The sequence below is a fragment of the Lynx rufus genome, unplaced genomic scaffold (genome assembly GCF_022079265.1).
Source record: "Lynx rufus isolate CCGP_SWC_20201006 ecotype Redwood Valley unplaced genomic scaffold, mLynRuf1.p SCAF_7, whole genome shotgun sequence".
Classification (NCBI taxonomy): domain Eukaryota; kingdom Metazoa; phylum Chordata; class Mammalia; order Carnivora; family Felidae; genus Lynx; species Lynx rufus.
In genome coordinates, this window is record NW_025814889.1 from 53,949,528 (window position 1) to 53,967,671 (window position 18,144).

General features: G+C 36.7%; 1 protein-coding gene across 1 annotated transcript in view; it reads left to right on the top strand.

The window, feature by feature from the left end:
* PDE3A (phosphodiesterase 3A) overlaps nucleotides 1-18,144 on the top strand; it is a 310,780-nt gene that overhangs the window by 272,875 nt on the left and 19,761 nt on the right. Inside the window, exons 7-10 of the mRNA XM_047066513.1 lie at nucleotides 3,405-3,490; nucleotides 6,766-6,920; nucleotides 8,303-8,440; nucleotides 14,250-14,361. Of these exons, the coding sequence (XP_046922469.1) occupies nucleotides 3,405-3,490; nucleotides 6,766-6,920; nucleotides 8,303-8,440; nucleotides 14,250-14,361 (491 nt within the window). The remainder of the gene's footprint in view (nucleotides 1-3,404; nucleotides 3,491-6,765; nucleotides 6,921-8,302; nucleotides 8,441-14,249; nucleotides 14,362-18,144) is intronic.

Below are 18,144 nucleotides of genomic sequence, written 5' to 3' on the forward strand. Positions count from 1 at the left end.
GTTTAACTCATCAGAAAACGAATACTAGTTTTCTTCTTAGGAACACTTACCTCCAGTCCATATAGCTATGTGGAGGTTTGACAAAGCAATGGACAGGAAAAGTAGAAGATAATGTATTTTATGTTGAATAGAAACTTAATTTTTTTTTGTGGTTGTCTGTTAATATAAAGCTTAGAGTCCATACAGTCCATACAGCTAAACTTTGGAGATGATATAAAATAATTAGTTGTATATTTCCTCTGCTTACTGATGGAGAATGCATAAAACCTGTAAGTAAAAAATTGTATCAAGTCATTTAGTATAATAGGATGTTGTGTTGGAATTTTTAAAATTTTTTTAATGTTTATTGATTTTTGAGAGAGAGAGAGAGAGAGAGAGAGTGTGTGTGTGTGTGTGTGTGTGTGTGTGTGTGTGTGAGTGAGTGGGGGAGGGGTAGAGAGAGGGAGACACAGAATCTGAAGCAGGCTCCAGGCTCCGAGCTGCCAGCACAGAACCCAACACAGGGCTCGAACCCATGAACCGTGAGATCACGACCTGAGCTGAAGTCGGACACCCAACCAAGGCATCCAGGCGCCCCATGTGTTGGAATATTTTTATATCCAGGGAGGATTTTATATTGATTTTAAGGGTATTTTATCTTAAGCATGCAATTCCCACTTTGAAAATATGCAAATAACACATGACATGTTACAGTTGGACCAAATGGGTCTCTGAATGCAATTAAGCAATCAGTTTGTACTGCTCTATCATTTTTAAATAGAATTAGAAATAAGAAGTCATGTCTTGTCACAGAGGATAAGAAAAAAAGGCCTAGCATGGTGAGAGTAGTTATTTTGCCAACATTGTCCTGAGAAGGAAATACCTCCTCTTACTGATATAGTAATATTATTGTTCTCTAGAAATAGCTTCAACTTGAAGAACTGGTTTTAAAGCATTACAGTATTCTTTTAACTACAAAAGTTGAGTGTTTTTAAACTAAGTATAATCATGAGAGTGTTATTTCTTTTCTAAGGTTACTGAGGATAACCATTTGCATAAATGACTTACATATTGATAGTTTACTATTACCTGGTGGTTCACAGACCCAGATTTAAGCTTCACACGTTTCATTTTCTGATCATTTATTCAAAAACTGTATTCTTTTCTCTTTACAAATATTTTTAAAGGGAAATCATTTTTGTTAGTTTCCTGGTCCAAGGTCAGAGTAAAAAGTTATTTTACCATCCAAAAGTTATTCTGTTACCCTCTCTATGACAGCTTTTTTAATGAAATAATTTATGTGGAATATTAATTCCATCTTTCCCCTCACCTCCCCACACACAAAGCATGATCTGTGGTAAAACAGACCTATCATATGTATTTCCCTCAGCGATTCACAGCACACATCACTTTATTAAAAGCTCTGAGAAGTCTTGCAAAAAGAAACCTCTTGATTTTTGTCTCATCTAGCATTTCCTGAATATATCTGACAACATAACCAGTTTCTTTAGGTGAACACACAGTAATTTCCCATGGAGCTAGTGTTTGATGGAATATCCTTAAGAAACATGTTTTTGTGGTATGCATCCTAAGCCAAGACAAAGCTCAGTGGAGTAATCACCATCAAGGACATCTGCTTCCAGCATTTCTAGGGAGACTCTCCCACTGCGGGCTTCGGACTTGTGGGAAATAAGTTGCCTAAAGAAAGCAGAGATGTTCTGATCTACCACTCACACAGCTCTTCTCATCACAGTCTATTTTTTGTGAATTTAGCAGGAAGAATGTTAATGGGATTTTTATAAAAGAGGTTTTGGAGAAAAACAAGACAATTTCACTGCCTGCTTTTTCAGTAATGTTTATAAATCCAGTAGTGTGTCTTTTATTTGTTTGGGCTTTATAAATCTGTAATTCAAACCATGTTCTATTATTGCCTTCAAGGCAACCACCCATGTAGGCACAGAGAGCTCCAGAAACACACGACTAATTATTGTGGTTTCCCCTGCTGAACTCGAAGGGTTTGGCATTGAGTCCATCTTTTGGCTGCTGTAATGTCTACGCAACAAGCCATTTTTTTGGCATAAGAGGTAGTATATTTGGACTACTAATTTAAGTGTTCCTTTTAAGTATTATCTTGCAATGAAAATTCTTAAAACTAATAAACCCGGCATCTACCAAGTGTCACCCAAGAATGTAAGCCCATCATTTGTGTCTGTTTTTTCCCCCACTTTGGTCCAGTCATTTTCTTTTGATTCCCTAAATCAAAGTGATGGGATTTCATAATTAGAAATATTTCACATGTGACGCTTTTCCACTTACATTTAAGGCTTGAAAATAAATTTACTTAGGATGAAAATATTCTCTGCCTAGAAAAATGCTTATCTCTACAACACATATCTAAGCACAATTCAGGGGAAAGAAAAGTGATGAGACGTTTAATATATTAAATTATGAACCATTTCATTTCTTTTCCTTTTAGATGAATAATCTGTGGTTAAATAACAAACAAAACCGTCCAAGACCATTTGTAGTATTAGGCAGAAGAAAAGAACCCATAAGCAAAAGGCAGAATTAAAATCTAACCATGGAGTTTCTAAACAAGATAAGTAAGAGAAGAAACTTGCCCAACCATTTGTGGGGTTGCTTTTTAATTTATGAAACAGTCAAAAGTGTTGAGAAAGTAAGTGTCCTACATTCTCCAAAGTCCTCTGTTAAAGAGTCCAGTCTCTCAAGTATTTCCTTTTTCTAGGTTACTCACAACATACCCCTTTGGCCTGTTTTTCTCAACTAGTGTTCTGTGATAGTCAGTTTTACATTCACTCTTCATCAAAATGTATCTCTACTTTCTTCATTTCCTTAGGACCTTAACAGTGACCGGTCAATATTAAAAAAAATTAATTTTTATTTTGTGACAAAAAGTTAACATACTAGCATTCTATTTTCACATATGCAATCTTTTCTTAAAGGGCTCCTTGGGCATAAAATGTCTCTTAATCCACAGAAATAAATCTAATAATGAGGCTTTTAAGCAGATACAAAGGGATTCCACTGGGAAACATATTTTTTAACTAACTGTGCATCAGCACCTCCAAAATCATTATTATAAATAGGTAGCAGACAATCCCAGGATTCTCTAAATAACGTAACAATTTTGCCAGTAGTTTCACCTCAACTATGGTCTAGACTATAGAGGAAGATGAGCGTTGAGTGGAGTTTCTGATCATTTGTATTGATGACATTCTCACAAAAAAGAAAACAGTATATCAGCATATCAGCATCTGTATATAAAGCAAAATGAGGTTTTCTATCAAATAAGTGGAAGATAGAAAGATTTGATTATTATTGTCCTTCATGTGTACATAGATGGTGTATGCCTGTGACTTTTTGAAAAAAAAGAATATACTTACAGCTGTTCCAATATTTCTCAGCTGTGGCAGGCCATATCCCCAAGGGACCCCTGCTGCTGTGCCCCTGGAGAGAAGCAGTGCCACCATTCGGACACCAAGCAGAACGGGTAATTCTTTGTTTGGATTCTTTTGCTTAAAATGGAAATCACTTTACTTTTTTTTTTTTCCTCTGATCAAAAAGGTAACATATATTTCCGATTTTTTAGATAACAAATTTTTTTTTTAATTTTTTTTTCAACGTTTATTTATTTTTGGGACAGAGAGAGACAGAGCATGAATGGGGGAGGGGCAGAGAGAGAGGGAGACACAGAATCGGAAGCAGGATCCAGGCTCCGAGCCATCAGCCCAGAGCCTGACGCGGGTTTCGAACTCACGGACCGCGAGATCGTGACCTGGCTGAAGTCGGACGCTTAACCGACTGCGCCACCCAGGCGCCCCTTAGATAACAAATTTAAAAAGATAGTGAAGGAAGACAAAATCATCCATAATCCTACTACCTAAGAGCTAATCGTGGGTAAAATTTTGATGCAAAGCTATCCAAAATGGTTTTCAATATCTATACACAAATGTATGTATTTTTAAAACTAGAAGTCATTTTATATAATGTGTAGAACTGTATAGAAATGTCATATTATCTTGGACACTGAAGGGTCATCCCTTTTAGGGAACTCTCTGGAGATCTCCATTACAGGCTGAGAATCACTATAAGCTTGTAAAAAGGCTTTTTCTTGAGGCAATGTTATGGACAGGTTAAAAGAACACAGGCATTCAAGGCTGGTTTTACCTTTATTTGACTGTCTACTAGTTTGTATTGTAATCTCTGTGACTCAATTCCTTCATCTGTGGATGTGGATGATAACAGTACATACCAGACAGGATTGTTGTGAGAATTAAATTACTTAAAACATGTAATGGAAACACTAATTTGAAAAGATATATGCACTCCTATGTTTACTGCAGCATTATTTACAACAGCCAAGGTATGGAAGCAACCTAACACATGACAGAATATTACTCAGCCATAAAAACATAATGAAATCTTGCCATTTGTGACAACATGGGTAGACCTAGAGGCTATTATGCTAAGTGAAATAAGTCAGACAGAGAAAGACAAATAACACATGATTTCATTTATATGTGGAAACTGAAAACCAAACAAACAGAAACAAACTCATAACTACAGGGAAAAAAATGTTATTGCCAGAATGGAATAGAGTAAGGGGATGGGCAAAATAGGTGAAGGGAATTACGAGGTGCAGACTTCCAGTTATAAAATAAATAAGTCATGAGCATGAAAGGTAGAGCAAAGGGAATATTGTCACTAATATCATAACTGTACAGTAACTACACTTATGGTAAGCACTGCATAATGTATATAATTATTGAATCACTATTTTGTATACCTCACACTAATACAATATTTTATGTCAACTATACTTCAATTTAAAAAAATCAAGTAAAATACTTAATAGTATCTAGGTCACTGTAAGTAATGTCAACAGTGACCCACTGTTTGCTGCCATCACTACAGTAATTATTATTTTATTTTTATTGATGCAGATCTAGGGACTTTTCTTAGCGCTGAAGATCTACATGGTAGGAAAAAAATGGCTTCTCTGAACTACAGAGTTTAGGGTGATAAAGGTATGCAAGAATGTTTCGTGATTATCTGCTTCAGCAGATATGTCAAGGGACACAGGCAAGAAAAATTCAAAAGGAGAATTCTCTGTGATATTGTAGCATTCTGAAGACTCAGAATATCCTCTCCTTATGTCCCTGATATTCTTTGACTCTACTGAGTCTGATAGAATATGGGTAGTAGTTTCTTATCTCCTTTGTGGCCTCATGTAGAACTATGGCCTTTGAGTGTTCTTCATTTTTTCTACAAATTCTGAGATTGAAACTTGTCGATTGTATTTTCATGCTGTGTCTCATTCTAATGTAGAACAAACTTCATGAGAAAGATGGAAGAAAGGCAGGTCCTTGGAAAAGTCTTATAAGATACCCCTGGTTGCAATACTCTACCTAACAAAAGCCATTATTCGCTAACAACTTCAGAAAAATTAGATAGTAAAGGTATGATGGCATACAACAATACTAGAATATCTGCATCTGAGAAGGGAGAACAAAGAGGAAATGCTTTACCTGACTTTAAGACTTAAACTATAGTAATCAAGATAGTGTGGTGCAGGAATAAGGATCAGCAAATAGGTCAAATGGAATAGATCAGAAAGCCCCAAATTAGACCCGTGTCTACACCATCACTGAATTTTCAACAAAGATGCCAGAGCATTCCAAGAGGGTTGGAAAAAAATGAATCTCACCCCCTACTGCACACCGTATGAAACATGGTCCTGAGGTGGAGCATAAACCTAAATGTAAAAGCTAAAACAATAAAGGTTCTGAAAGAAAACAGAGGAAGATATATTTGTGACTTAGGAGAAAGCAAAGATTCCATAGGGATGTTAGCAATAACCATAAAAGGAAAAAAAAGCTAGGCTTTATCAAAAGTAAAGAATATAGGACGTTGGGTCCGATTTCATGGGTTCAAAGTCATGCGGCAAAATTTACCAGCTGTGTGCCTTAAGCCATTTACTTATCCCTTCTGTGCCTCCATTTCCTTTCTGCAAAGTAAGGATATGAGTAATGCAGTGATGTGCTGTAAAACCCGCCTCAGGATTGTGTAGGTTTAAAGGCGTTAGTACAAATAAGGTGCTTTCGGTGCTGTCCAGCACATGGCCACTCACACAGTAAACTTCATTCAGGCACTTGTTCAGCCATGAGAAGGTTCTTTCGAGGTCTTTGCCCCAGAAGCATGTTCTACAGACTGTTCACATTACCTGATTGGGCCTCTGGTTAGCATAGTTTAGTGCTGATTGAAATGGGAGACAGTGGAAGGAGGCATCTAAGGAGGAAAGCCACAGCTTCCTATGGAGATTGGGCACACAAGATGTCCCCAGTCCTTCAGCACATGCTACTGTGCCATGTCCCACAGACACCACCTTGTTCTCAGGTGTCAGCTAACTTCTACCATGTGCCCATTCTGGAGTTAGTGTTTTGTCAGCTACTTGCTGGTTTAATGTGTTGGCAGATGCATAAAGGAAAAAGGAACATAATGTTATATAATTTGTAAGAAGTATAAACTGCTGATCTACATATTATTACTGAGGAATTACTGAGCATAATATAAACCACAGGTCATAATTCTGTCTATTTTCTTGGGTTAAAAAATGTGTACTTTTCTCCATTTCATGATCTCACCTTCTTGGTGTGTCAGCTCATGAAAGCAGTTATTTCCCTACTCGCTTAGGAACATGCGCTCACATAGGACCCCTTTTTCCATTTGCAGGTTTCATCATAATCTGTTCTCTTGTAATTGCAGATGACACTACTCAAGTTACCTCTGATTATGAAACCAATAACAACAGCGATAGCAGTGATATTGTACAGAATGAAGATGAGACCGAGTGCCCGAGAGAGCCTCTAAGGAAAGCTTCGGCTTGTGGCACCTACACATCTGAGACCATGATATTCCTGGTAGCCCCATATCACTGCGCTCATTCATTTACTTGAGAGATTGCCTTCTGTTACAGAAATTGACTTAGAAACGGATCCCTGAGTCGTTAGATTTACAGATATATCTCTTTTGGAACACACATGTGTTATAGCCATACCTATGTGTGTCAGTATATGTTTTCCTTATGCAAGTGTATCAATCTCTTAATGATACTATTATTTAGTGATTAAAACCATAAATATTCATGTCCACAAGTGATTACAGGTGTTTAATCCTAGAATCTAAAAGTGTAAATCTAAAAGTGCATAGAAAAAAACTATTTCATCCAATAAAACAATATTTTATAAACATCAGTAAAAGTGAAATATGTTAGTTGTCTTAGGGCTTCTGCTACTTTTTCCTAGCACTTCCTTTATTTAGAAAGCATGCCAATATTTATTTTCCTTATTGTATTAAGCTAGATTTATACTGACACTTGCTACCCGTTAAAATATCCTTTAATGATGACTGATTTTGGGTGTTTATAGAGATCCTTTTAAAGAAGATAAAAGCATACATTTGAGTCTGATTAATCTTGGGGAGGCAGCAACTAGTAGAAAATAGTTCATTGTCATGTAATTATCCATTGTTGCTATTATCATTTTTATTTTACCTGAGTTACCATTTATACTTTTAATTTAAAGAGATTGTCAGATAATGTAATTTGCATGTTTCCTAATCCTCACTATCATTTTTTATTTTTACCTTTTGGTAAATGTACTCTTAAGAATATCCTCATTTAGAACATATTGTAAAATGTCTTTACATTTCTTTAGTGCGGGTTTCTTTATAAACCATACATCACATGAACTAAATAAAAATAGTGAAAAAAACTAAATAAAAATAGGCAGTTATCATAGGATTAATGCTGATTTTGAGACAATAATATAAATTTGGCCGAGTAGGGGGTGATTGACTCCTCCCCCATCATGGGTTTCTCTTGAAAGTCCAATATAAACCAGGAACCCTCCCAGAAAAATTTACATATACTTCTAAAGAGATAAATTTATATACAATTTCAGAGCATCCTAAAGTCCTTTAGTCTTTATTGAAGAATCCCATAGTAGGTGAAAAGCAGTTCTATTAGGAAAGAAACATCCATTTTTTTCTGTGGCATATATGAACCAGCAATAGGCAGGCACCTAATACACAAAATTCATGGTATGAAACAGCATTAGGACCTTCTCTCCTTACTTTGGGACCAATGTCTTATTCACCTTGCTTTTTTTTTTTTTTTTAAGATCATTCATTCATCCTGAAGTTTTAAGTCATTTATTTTTGTAAACTCAGTTGTTGAACAAAGCGCAAATTGCTTCGTAGAAAAAAATTACATGTTCTTAAAATATTTTCTTCTTCATTATAGGACAAACCAGTTCTTGCTCCTGAACCTCTTGTCATGGATAACTTGGACTCAATTATGGAGCAGCTAAATACTTGGAATTTTCCGATTTTTGATTTGGTGGAAAAAATAGGAAGAAAATGTGGCCGTATTCTTAGCCAGGTAAGGAACGCATTCATATGTGTGACTTTAAATGTAGGAAAAAAAAAAAAACTCCTTGGTTGGTTAAAGCTCTGTACATGCTTGACACTGGTGGTGGACTTCAGGTGGAGAAAGGAAATTTTAGTACCTCACATTCTGTAGATTCCTTGGTAGTGGGTCAACAAAAGAAGTTGGAATTTCAAGTGAGTGAACACCATAATGTACAATTAAAACACATAGTTTTTAAGACAGTGGAGAGGAACAGGGACAAAAGAAATAAAAGCTGATACAAGCCCTCAAGGTAAGAAAGCTACCTAATAATAAATAGTAATTTATTGTCTATAATTTTTTCCAATGACTAGTTTTTAATTTTTTTTTTAATATTTCAGTGTTTAGGTCTTACCAAAAGACCTAAAATTGTGCAGAAACACATTTCCTTCCATTGCTGTGAGAAACATATCAGAGTTCTCTGTTCTAATATAGAAGACACCATTAAGTATCACAAGAAATAGACTATGAACTATTGCTAGTTAACAAGACTTTTTGTATATTTTCCTTAAGCTAGACGACTTTCAAGACTTTCCACATTACAAAATATATAAATTGGTGTCCTTGAAGGAGAAAGAAAACACAGAAATTAAGAATTTGAGTATGATCTCAATAAATGAAAAAAACAAAACAAAACACTGGAATTGTTCTGTTATCAAACACCTCTCAGAACACACCCTCAATGAAAGGGGCTAATACAATAATATTTATCAGCTTATGTAAAATGCTTCAAATGTGTTCTCATAGATTGACTAAATATCACAGCAGAGATGCTAAAGACCACCAAATTAATATGAGACCTTGAATTCAAGACCCAGATTTTTGGAGCCACCAACATTTCCCTGGAAAACACTAGAAGAGAAATCACGTGTCATACTGATTTCTACTCCATGCATCAGAGACAGGCTTTCTTCAGACTTCTCAACAAGTATCTTAAGTGTGGAGTTTCAGGGTGAGGATTCCTGATCCCTGAAGGTTTGAAGGAAGATGATAGAGGGGCCTTTCCTCTGTTTTTCAGATCCACAAATACAAAGTACTAGGCTAGTCTTCAAGAAGGAAAAGTAGGTCTGTGCCTTAAAGGGACTAGTAGGGAAGTTAGATATGTGTCAAAATAATGGCAGTTCAACTTCCTACGCAGAAAAGTGTGCTAAAATGATTGATGGCTTATCAAGGTCAAAATAATTATATGGTCTGTGTACCGTGTAGTTGCCTCTGCTAAACTGTCTTCTAACCATGAACACTGTGAGACCTAGGGTGACAGCCCTTGCACCTTTCCTAGGAGTTAGCGGGCCCATTTTCTCCTCTCTTTCCTTCTCCTCAGTGCTAAGCAACCTCTTTTATGCTAGGTGATCGTGAAGACAGCTTTAAGGGCAGCTGTTTTTATCCAGTCCACCTTCACCTCACACCTCGGGACTCCTCCTGGGAGATTTTGTATCCCACTTTCTGAACCCCCTTGCAGACTGCACCTCTGAGGGAAGGATCTTACCTGGAAATACCCGTGGAATGGCACAGCAAGAGGAGATGGCAGTGAGCCCAGAACTCTGCTTTCCCTTTCACTGCAGTGTGTTTCCTGTGAAGAGAACATTTTCACATTGTTTGGTATTTGATACGTATGTCACAGACTCCCCCAAGCTCTGCAATTTAATCCCCTCAGTAACGTTGATGCAGGTATTCTGTTTAATCTGTTTTTCAGAAGAGGAAACCAAGGCTTAAAACAGCATATCCCATTCATCTAGCTATATAGTAAATATCGGACCTGTGATTTGAAACCCATACTTATTTTTTTAAGTTTATTTATTCATTTTGAGAGAGAGAGAGTGAGAGCGGGAGCAGGGGAGGGGCAGAGAGAGAGAGAGAGAGAGAGAGAGAAAGAATCCCAAACAGGTTCCGCACTGTTGGTACAGAGCCCGGGGCTCGAACTCAGGAACCATGAGATCAGATTATGACCTGACCTGCTCTGAAATCAAAAGTCAGACGCTCAAATGACTGAGCCACTCAGGTGCCCCAGGAAATCCATACTATTGACTTTTGTTTACCTTCAGCTGTTTCTCAGCCCCTCATAAAACATTCACTTATTCTGTCTTCAAACTGGGAACAGAGAGCTTGAGCCAGTGGGAAAATGGTTATTGTAGTAGTTGGTTTCTTAGCTACAGTGACAGTATAGCAAATACTGTTCCAAGTACCTAGCTCCCCTTTAATTTCTGGGAACAAGGGGTGGGAAATTGACCCTTGACCAGCTTTGCCACAAAATGTTTTGTAAGAGTCCTGGACAGGAGTACACAATGGAAAAATTAGATGTAATGAACAATTAGATTGCAGTAAAATTCACTAATGTTTTTTTTTTCTTCCAGTCATCTTTCAAAAATAAATACATAACTACATGATCCTTAGTACGTCACTATTTTATCTTTCCGGTTTACAAAACATTGAACTTTGAGAAAATGCAGTTTTATTTGTCTTGCTGAGTAGAACTTTATGGGATTTTTTTTCTTTGATTGGAGTTTATAAGCACAAAATCATGAAATTTTCACTGTGTGAAAGGCATATTTTTTTTTTTACCCTAGTAAGACTTTTGGGACAGCTGAAATGAATTAACTTGAACATTCCGAGAAATCACCTTTTGGCTGAAACTACACAGAAAAAAATCTCACTTCAAAAGATTTTTAAAGAGACATGTGCAATGGAAATGACTTTTCAGTCTCAATATACTGACTGCCTTTTTGATGACTATCATATTTACTTTAACAAATTTAAAAGGGCATGGTTCAGATTTCAGAAGAGTGCTTGCTTTTTCCAGTTACCAGTATTTACCTGGTTAATGGAATCTTTATTTGTAGTTTAAATTATTAGTGGTTGATTTGTAATGGCATCTTAGTGAAAATTCTCCTATTTTAAAACCATACTCTAAGATATCCTGTTGTCTTAATTTTTTCAATTCATCTTTCAAATGTTTAAGAGAGTAATGGGAAACTTTAGTTATTTGCAATCTTAAAAACATTGCTTTTCACATACCAGTGGTAGGATCTAACACAGTTTAGGGCACAAAATTTGGAGCCAAAAAAGGCTTGGCTTGAATTTTGGTTCTGAAAATGTCAGCTGTGTGATCTCGGACAGGTCCCTGAAGTAACATGCATAGTTAAGCCCTTTAGGTATTTATAAGCGAGAACTCATATACAGACTAAAGCAGTAGTAAAGAGGAGCTAACTTAAAAAAAAAAAAAACAGCTTGAAATATTACAGAAACCTTAACTTCACTTTCTGTTGCATTTTTAAAGAGAGGAGGTGTGTATGTTATGTTCCAAACAAAAAGGGTAAAACCTCAATGTACTTGCCATTCAGAGTGGAGAAAAGCATATAGAAGTTGATGTACCTAGGGTATAATCTGTTTCCAACAGCAGCTACGGTGATGCTTTTAAAACATAAGTCAAATAAAGTTACTTCCCTGCTCTAATCTCTTCCAGGGTTTCCCTACCTAACTTAGAGTAAAAATCTTATAATGGTCAGTCTAGCTGTCAAACCCCCAACATTGCATCCTGCCCAACCCCACTCTGCTGTTACTAACATAAATTCTACTCCTGTCCTCATTCATTCTGTTTTAGCCATGCTGGCCTTCTTGCTCTTTCTTGAGCACAGCAAGCATACCTCAGGGCCTTTGCACAGGCCTTTTTCTCTGTGTGAAAAACTCTTTTCTCAGATATCCGTGTACTTCAGTCTACATATCCTTCAATTGTTTACTCAAATGTCACCTTGGATATGTCTGCTCTAACCACCATACTTAAAAAAGCAAATTCCATAGCTTCTCTGGTATTCTCAGTCCTCCACCCCTGCTCCCCCCCCCTTTTTTTTTTTTTACATATTACTTACTACTTTTTGTCATAGTGTATACCTTATTATATCTGCTGTTTACTTCCCTTCCCTGCTAGACCGTAAGCTCCCTGAAGGAAGAGATCTTTGTTTTGTTTACCTGTATATATGCCTCATATGCAGAAAATTGTCTGGAACGTGGTAAGGGCTCAATAGATATATGCTGAATGAATAACTCTCCTTTTTAGTTATGCAAGCCTAAAGAAGTAAACCGAGGCAAGCTCAAAATTGTCAAAAAGATGAGTTTATTCAGGAATAACAGACGTACTGCGATTTAGGATATGCAAACTATAGCAAACTATCATGAGTCCCTTGAGGGTTTGGGGTGGGCTGTTATCTATGGGCAGGAAATGTAAAAAGGGGATAGTTCAATTAGAGACTGTTAAAATAAAAAAAACAAATGGGACCAGGTTTGAAAATTCCTCAAGCAGACGAAACCAGTGCAGTCATACAAACAAAGCTCAAGTCAGTTTATTTTGTGAGACCAGCCCGACCCTGACCATTCCTTGTTCACGCCTCTGGAAACCATAAGTACAACTTCCCAAGGTTGATACGAGGCAACTCTTGATCAACTACCTATCACTTAAGAAAATTCCAGTGTTACCACTTTTTTTGTAAATCAGTCATTTATGGGAAATCAGTCTGTCTTTAAGTTGTATTTTTCTGACAGTACATGTGTGAGATTTTTTTGTTTTATATCCTTCTCTTTCATTTTAGATAGAAATTCCTTTAGAGATATATATATACACACACATGTATGTTAAACACTGAGTACATAATTAAAGGAATATCATTGAGGGGCACCTAGGTGGCTCAGTTGGATTAGCATCTGACTCTTGATTGCAGCTCGGGTCAAGATCTCATGGTTTATGGGTTCAAGCCCCTCATAAGGCTCTGCGCTGACAGCATGGAGCCTGCTTGGGATTCTCTGTCTCCTTCTCTCTCTGCTCCTCCCCCTCTCACTCACTGTCTTTCTCTCTCTCTCTCTCTCTCAAATTAAATAAGCTTCAAAATGGAATGTCATTGACTTTAAATAAGTTTAAATAAATTTAAAGTCAAATGACAAAAGATAGAAATTTATGAAATAATATATCAAAGCTTTGGAAGAAATGTTTCAAGACAATTTTAAGAAGAGATGCAGATAATAAAAATGATGAATAATTCTTTCATAAAGTCTCCTGAGTTATAACCAACTCTGTACCTTTGTGGTACGAAGTAAGGCCACTTGAAATGGTGCTGTCCTCCATTCTGCCATGTGAATAACCATTTCTCTCCCCATTACCGCCTGTGCCTTTATCATTTTTTTCTCCATCATTTGCCTGTCAAATATGCCAATTACATGCAAAGGTATTCACTGACTTTGAGTCGCCAGAGCTGTGAATGCAACTGTGAATGCAATTTGGAGGAGAAAGAGAAGACATGTGAGGAAAAAATAATTTAGATGGCATTTATACTGCAGTAGAATAAATTGGTTTCTCTATACATTTAGTCAAGGTAACCCTTTTTCTCTCTCATAATTCTTTCCCCTTCTCTAAGGTACAGCTATGAATCCTTTATCCTCTGGAATTTCTTTTTCAATAAAAATTAGTCAAATTAAAACCTTTTCTCATTTGTTACTGCTTATGTTATGCACTTTGCAGTCAGCAATTTAGGAAGTAGTGTTGCCTAGCAGTTGATATCACACACAATTGATTGCCTTGATATGTTTCTGCAGTGTATATACTGTTGTTTGAGTTGGTTGTTTTCTTGGTTGCATATCCCCACCTTTAAAAACAGATGAAATACCCCTTGTGGTCAGGGACTGCAAGGGCTAGACACACAGAGTTCCTCAATAGTTACTTGACTTATTATTCCCAACAGGTGTCTCTACCAGCTATGAATTATTTGATGTTTTATAAAGCTTGTGCTTCTGTTTATAGGTATCATACAGACTTTTTGAAGACATGGGCCTCTTTGAAGCTTTCAAAATTCCAGTTAGGGAATTTATGAATTATTTTCATGCTTTGGAGATCGGATACAGGGAAATTCCTTGTAAGTATAAGTTATTTGTGAAATAACACTTTAAAATCTGTCAAATTTGCTGTGGGTAGTGGGATATTGAATGGTTAGCAGCTAGCAGAGAATTCCTCATGGTAAACACAGTGTGTGGCGACATGCTATAGTGACTAGGAGAGAATAGCCTGTTTCAGAATCCCAGCCCCTACATTTATCAGCTGTGGAAGACCATGGGTCTTACTTAACCTCTGCATGCCTCATTTCTCAATCTGTAAAATGGGGATCATAATATCTGCTTTGTAGGATTGTTATGAGGGTAAAATGAGGTAATAATTCTAAAGGAGTTATAATAGTGCCTTCACCTAGTAAGACAATTAAGTGTGTGCCCCACAAATAATTAAATGTTAAATTTATTGCTCGTTTTATTACGTACTCCTTTTATTGGGTGAGTTCAACTTTTGTTCTGGCATCTGCAGAGTTAAAACGTTAACTCTTGATATTCTTGAATATAACAAAAACCTGCCTGGGTGTTGAGGGACAGGTGGGTGATGGTATAATTAATAAAATACACAAGAGGCACTCCTAAGTGGTTGCAAAGAAATTATCAGAAGCCTTTAAAATCAGATAAATGTGAAGACCAAAGGAAGATTTTGTGAACCAAGTGTTCATGTTTGTGAACTTTAAATATTATGAGCATAGTTTGTGATTTATAATAATGCAAAATAGAACAGAGGGAAGATGTTAAATTTCCAATATGGAGCATTGCAGGTTTCATCTGAACATCATCCTAAATGCTACAAAATATATGGAATGGAAGAAAATGTCCAAAAACCCAGTCATAGAAATTGTGAAAATGTGCAGAAATCACGTGGTACTTTTAGAAAATAAATGGCATACAACAAGAGAAATAGACATCATATATTGGTTGAGGCATGTCTTAGAAACGTGTTGTTCAAATCATGTTCTAAGTTTTAAGTTTTAAGTTTTAAATTTTCTTTTATACACCTTAGACTTTAGAATCCCATGTCTTTTTCTAGTTGCAAAGAGCTGAAGTTAAATAAAAATTCCATGCAGACAAATAAAGTACAGGTATTTCCAGACATTAAACTAGTGATCCATTATTAACATACTGTTTTTCAAAATGCCATCTGATTGGAACAAAAATGCACATCTAATGGCATGTGATAGGAAAAGAGAATGAAGAATTGGATCCACAATGAGATTGTTGGAGAATATGGGACCCAAATGCAGGCAAAACAGGACAGTGGGTGTAGAGGAAAGAGGAACTTAAGAACACTGGTCCCCTTGGGAAGGTCTGGCCAATAGGGCCATGGAAATTGAGAGAGAAATATGAAAAAGGGGTAGTTGAAAGGATCTCAAGATAAGCCTTGCTTTCTTAATACCATTTTCCCAGGGCTCCCCTGGTTGGATGCCAGTGATTGACATAAGTGTTACTGATTTTTCAACAGCTAGTCACCAGACTAAATTTACAAATTGCTGTATTTCCAAATATATTTTAGTAACATAATCAGTGATAGCCAAGTCCATGGAGTACAAATTGATATAATAACTACTAACGTTTCTCTGGGCACTGTGTCATTAAATCATAGGGAAAGTTGACTACTATTTAAGTGTATAAAGAAGTTTCCAGAGTCTAAATTTTATTATTCATGCTTATAGTTTTTTATTTTACAAGTGAATGGATTTTTTCCCTGAAAGAGTGGGTTCTTCATTCCGTGTGAAAAGAATTTGTTTATTATAAACCTGCCTATTCTATTAGGAGTCCCAGACACTTTCCATAAAGGGAATTCACTGATATCTTCTCACAGGAAAATTTTAGCTTGATTGGTGATCACTTTTCAATAGTAATTCTTTGCATGTGGTTGTGTTGTAAATTTGAACTCATATAGATATTTATTAAAAGCTTTGTTTACCATTAATTATAATTATGTTACATAAAAATTTGTTTTATGTGTCCTTAACTTTAATACATATTCCTGGAGAACTATGTTTTTAATAGCTCTATCTAAATAAACCCATACCTAAATGAAAAAGCTCGAGAGTAACTAAAATGGGTTAGATTAACTTTAATATGACAGTCACCTAAAATAATAGAAACTAAATTGTATTAGACTTCTAAGTACACCTTTAATAATTTTTAAAGGAAGCGGGAAAATGTGAAAGCATTTATTTATTGATTGATTGGTTGGTTGAGAGCATGAGAGGGGAGAGGAGCGGACAGAATCTCAAGCAGGCTCCCACACTGACGACGGAGAGCCCCACACAGGGCTTGATCCCCCAATCCTCGGATCATGACCCTAAATCAAGAGTTGGACGCTCAACTGACTAAGCCACCCAGGTACCCAAAAATATTTTAAATTTGTACCCAGAACCCTTATTAAAATTTGAAGAATCTAGATTTAAAAATAGGGGCGACTGGTGGCTCAGTTGGTTAAGTATCCCGACTTCGGCTCAGGTCATGATCTCACAGTTTGTGGGTTCGAGCCCTGCGTCGGGCTCTCCATTGTCAGCGTGGAGCCTGCTTTGGATCCTCTGTCTCCCTCTCTCTCTGCCCCTCCCCTGCTGGTCCCCCCCCCCCAGTTCTCTCTCTCTGTTTCTCTCTCTCTCTCTCTTACATACACACACACACTAAACTTTAAAAAAAAATAAATAAAATAGACATGGGTAGCTAGGTAGATATGACAAGGTATAGATATACTCAACTCACTGACAGAAATATGATACCAAATATATACTTGCTCAGTAAAGATTTGGATAGATTAAGGTATAGTTTATATTCAATTGCACAGAGAGATAATGTTTAATATTGTTCACAGTCCTTTTCAATTGGGCATACTGGCAGGTAAAGAAGATAAATCATCAGGTGATATTCATTAGTAAATTCAAAGTTACTTTTGAGAGTGCTTTTTCTCTTTTCGGAGAATTTCATCTCTAAAATATATGTTACCTAACACCTCTCATTCTTGTTACTGAAGTTGGAGAAATGGGTACGATGTCTCAGAAATACCTGTGATGAGGTACTATTTAATGGCAGTAAGAGAATAATCTTGCTCGATTTGTGTTCAGTTCATTTCAGCTGAGCTGTATGTCATGTGCCCACCAATTCTAAAGTAGATCCTGAGGTGATGCAGCATAAGCTGGAAAGGCAGAAATATTACAGTATGTGCTATATTCCAAAGGGGAAAATATTTACATTGTCACTTTTCTTCTTTTAACACTTTTCCATCGGCACATAGACAGAATTTTAAATTGAAAATCTATAGGTCTAAAAATGTATGAATTTTACGTGTAACTCCAACCCTCCACGCCAGTTTGCTTCAACTCTGTGCTTGAGGGATCAGGAGAAAGTTGAGAAAACAAGTGTCTGAAGACAGAAGAGGGAGATGGACAGGCTTTGGGTATGAGGTGGGGCCTATTATGTGTTAGTGTGTGTGCATGTGCGTTTATGTGTTGTCCGAGAGGCAGAGGGGCTTACCAGATGGGAGGGGGAACCACTGAGGGCATTGGAGGTTTGTCCAAAATGCAGAGATGAAGGAAGAAGGATGACAGTAATGATAGCTCTGATACTGTTACTTATCCCTCTCAGTTGCCTACAAGAAGAGGAATATTTAAGCATGTTTGTGTGTCCTACAAAATCCCCTATGTGGACCTAGCTGGCTTATTTCCTGGGTGCCTTTGCTCCTGAGTTGGTCATCAGAAAGCTGATGGCGAGAACAGCAGCAATATTAGCACTTGACACAATACTTGCACATAATACGTGCTAAGTAAATGTTTAATAAACATGTTATTGACTGCTTA